The sequence below is a fragment of the Aplysia californica genome, unplaced genomic scaffold (assembly GCF_000002075.1).
Source record: "Aplysia californica isolate F4 #8 unplaced genomic scaffold, AplCal3.0 scaffold01256, whole genome shotgun sequence".
In the NCBI taxonomy this organism is placed as follows: Eukaryota; Metazoa; Mollusca; class Gastropoda; order Aplysiida; family Aplysiidae; genus Aplysia; species Aplysia californica.
Genome location: NW_004798526.1, coordinates 72,140 through 76,229, shown reverse-complemented (window position 1 = coordinate 76,229; position 4,090 = coordinate 72,140). Strand labels below are relative to the sequence as shown.

General features: G+C 53.2%; 1 protein-coding gene across 1 annotated transcript in view; it reads left to right on the top strand.

The window, feature by feature from the left end:
• The window catches only part of LOC101864040 (bromodomain-containing protein 4B), a gene marked incomplete in the record, with an annotated part of 13,273 nt that extends 10,200 nt beyond the window's left edge, over nucleotides 1-3,073 (top strand). Inside the window, 1 exon segment of the mRNA XM_013090396.2 lies at nucleotides 169-3,073. Within this exon segment, the coding sequence (XP_012945850.1) occupies nucleotides 169-2,468 (2,300 nt within the window).
• Between the last annotated feature and the right edge of the window lie 1,017 nt (nucleotides 3,074-4,090).

The window sequence follows — 4,090 nt, the reverse complement described above, 5'->3', positions numbered from 1 at the left end:
CATGATTTCTGATTATATTCCTTTATCATGTTTTTGCTAAAATTAACAGAATTGCATAATTTCACATTTTTTGGGCTCAGTTTGCTTAATTTCTGAGGGTTTTTTTGCGGGGGCGTAAAACCGCGGGGACAGGTTTGCTACCTCAACATGCCCTCATGGTCTCCACAGGCTCTCAGTCTGTACAGGACAACGTCGCCGCGGAGGTCGGTATGGACACGCGCTCTCTCTCGCCGGCCGGGGTCAGTCAGATGTTCCTGAACACCAGCCACACACGCGAGAGAGACGCGCCCAGCCGGCCCTCAGCCTCCAGCCACCCAGTTGTCAGAGACACACCCGCCAACCACCCGGTCGTCAGAGACACACCCGCCAGCCACCCAGTCGTCAGAGACACAGCCGCCAGCCACCCGGTCGTCAGAGACACACCCGCCAGCCACCCAGTCGTCAGAGACACAGCCGCCAGCCACCCGGTCGTCAGAGACACAGCCGCCAGCCACTCACCGCCCGTGGGAGCCACGTCCACACAGCCCATCATTTCAGACATGTCGGAGGTCGACCAGGAGAGACGCGGCTGGCGGGAGATGACCGGACGGTTCAGCGCGGAGACTCTACCCCTCGGCCACTGCAGCGACGAGAAGCGTTCCTGGTTGAGCCGGAGGCCGTCAGTACGTAGCACGCGGGCCGCGAGGTCTGAAGAACGCCAGAGGTCCGGGTTCGAACCCCGAGAAACGTCTCCGATTGCGGGGATGTCTACTCTCGGCGCCTCGCCTCCCAGTCGGGACAAGAGTCCGGACAGACAAACGTGTCGTGAGAAAAAGGGAGAGGTGGAGAGAGCGAAAGAAAAGAAGGCAGAGGCAGAAAAAGAAGGAGGAGAACAAGAGGTAGCTACAAAAGACGAGGCGTGTAACACTAGTCTGGCCTACAGTCTAGAGACCCCCGTTGACGGCCCGCCGGAGACGGTAGAAGACTCTGAGGAGGTGGCGAGACAGAGTACATCCTCGCAGACCAAACGCCTCAGCGCCTCTCCTAAAAGACCAGTCAAGAGAACTAGCAAGTCGGTGGATCAGAAAACATCGAAAGGAGCGGGGAAATCCTTCTTCAAAACGCCCTCCGCAGAGTCTAAAACCAAACCCAAATATGCGGAGAACTCGTTAAAGAGAAAAGCTTCCTCAGCGGACATAAAAACTCAGCGGAGCGCATCTCGGGAGAAGAAGAAGGAGAAGGAGCCGTCACCAGTCGTGACCCGCCCGAAGAGATCTGTTATTTCTAGCAGCGTCAAGAAAAAGAAGACAAAGGGCGGCAAGCCCAAGCACAACAAGACAGCCGGCACCTCCTGCAGCACGCCACCCGCCAGCCGGCACAGCCCCGTAGACGGCTACAGGACCTTCCAGCCCGAGGAGGAAATGACCCCATGGAAGGATGGGCCCTCTGACGGAGATGTCAATCAGGACAGCGACGGCCTCAGCCTCTTGGCGCACACCATCAAAAACCCGCGCATCCTGCGCACCAGCCCTCTCTACGCCGCGGGCGTTACGCCCCAAGAGCCCCAGCCCTCCTCCTCCCCCGATATGCCCAACCAACAAGACGTGTTGAAGTCTGCGTCCCCCGGCTCGCTCAGCCGGCCCGTCCACAAGGCCACCTCCCCGATGCCCCAGCAGGCGTGCGCTTCCTCTACCAGCTCTTCCTGCTCCTTCCAGTCTGTTGACGTCAAGAGGAGCCCCCGAACCGCTCCCTTCTCACTGCACAAAGAGACCCCGGCTCGAGCCAACAAATCTCCGAAACGCGCGAGAGCGAGAGGGAAAGCAGACGGCCACAACGCGATCACGGTGAACTCAGAGCTCATCTCGAAACACAAGGACTGCACAGACGTCGTAGCGAAATGTCACGTGACCCGAGGACACTCACCGCCGCGGAGACCAATCAGCGGTAAGAAAAACAGTCCCGTGTCCTGCCGCTCGGACCGCTACCACCCCCACGATATCCTCTCCAAATACCCACAACAACAGCGGTACTACCAGTCGCCAAAACGAACAAAGCGCCAAATGGTATCGCCACAGCAATCTTCACAGCAACAACAACAGCAACAACAACAACAGCAGCGACAGCAAGCAGCCGAGAAATCTCCCGTCGTCGTCACTCACACTCACGCCAAAACTCAGTCTCGCGCGTGCGGGGACCACGAAGAAGCGGACGACGAGGAAACGAACGACCGCCAGGGGACCACCCTTCAGGGCCGGATCAGCTGCATCACAGAGTCGGGCTCCTTCCACCGGCTCAAAGTCACCGTAAAGGACGGCCACACGTGCCCCATGCTGCTGCACCGGCAGAGACTCCAGCAAAGCGGGGTGTCGGACGTGCACGATATGAGGCCCCGGTGCCAAGGGATGGCGGAGTGGGTGCTGGATATCTCGCTGGTCGTCCTCGCCCTCTCCTGCACCTGCGTTCTCGTCTACGTCTACCAGAACCAGTGATTGGTTGGTGTAGGCGTGACGTCATGGTCGCCGACTGCTGTAGAGGCTGAGTTTATCAAGACCGCCACCAATACCACTACCACCAGCAGCGTCATTATCATCATCATCATCATTATCATCATCATCTTCATTATCGTCATCATCATCATATTATGATTGGTGACTAATGTAGCTGATTTTACCAAGACCACCAATGCCTCCAGCAGCAGCAGTCATCATCATCAGGATCATAATCATCATCCTTATGTGATCGATCGGCAACTGCAGAAGCTGAATCTACCAATATCATCACCATCATCATCATCATCATCCCCCTCCTCATGTGATTTGCAACTACAGAGGCAGAATTTACCAAGATCCCATCTTGGGTCAAAGGGATGCTCAACTGTTAGTAGACACGAGCGTTTCCCTAACCCCAACTATCTAGGTCGTTCTATGTTGCCGTCTAGCCTTGTTGCCATTGAATCTGGTGGTGTAGTCACGTGTGTTTGTTTCGGAAATTAATGTTTACAACACTTTCCCTCACTCTGCTCGTGGGTGGTTGGCGGGTGCTTTGGTGTGGTTTGCCCCTTCTTTCCTATAAAAAATCTATCGTCTTTATCCTTCTTTTTTGTGTTTGTTACTCTCTTGTAACACCTGTAATCTTCGGCACTTATAAGATCGTATTGTGTTGCAAGTGCCGTAAAACTCTTACTAAATTTGAAAAATTCACTCTGCTCCAAACCGGCATCTGTGGTGTAGCGGCTGGGCGCTTCGTCATCGCACACAGAAAACCTTATTTCGAATCCTGCGTGGAGACAATTTTTACGGACTACCTCGGTCTTTCTGCTGGTGCGTTGCTGCATACCTCTCTCAGCCAGGGTTGGCCCTAATGAGAAGGGTCGAAATCACCTTCTATGTATCGATGGGAGCGTTAAAAACTTTAAAATAAGTTAATTAAAAAACTCTACTACATTCACGTAGTTGTGGGATGATCCAGAGACGCAATAGCCTTATGATCAAGAGGCCAGCTTGTGTCGTCTGTCTATCCAGGAGAACCGTCTTGTCCTGCCTAACCAGGGAACCCCATTGTACCATCTGTCTGTCTCTAGAAAAAAAAACCCCGTCTTGTCCTATCGGTCTACCCAGAAAAGAACATCGTGTACTATCTATCTATCCAGAGAACTATCTTGTCCCATCTGTCTACCCAGAAAAGAACATCTTATACAATTTCTCTATCCAGAAAACCACATTGTAACATCTGTAGGCTATATAGAAACCATCTTGTCCCATCTGTCGCTCCAGAAAACCATCTTGTACCACCTTTCTATCCGGGAGGGGATATACATAGTACTAGGCATCTATCCCTTCAAAGGATTTTTCCTCCAATCGAAGCAGTGCAAAGGGTGGTTAAAAAAACCCCAACAAAACAAGAAAAACGAATCACTTCTCTCTTGACACCCACCCCTTGGCGCTCATATGACCTTATGCTGTTGCGAGCGCCGTAAAACCCTCTACTATAATAAGAAGAATCACTTATTAGCCCAAAGGGGCGAGGTGTTTACTCGTGGCAGATGGTCCATCTTCGCCTTGTCCTCTGGGTTTTTTTTTATAGGGAAAAAGGGGGTGGGGGTGGTAGGGGA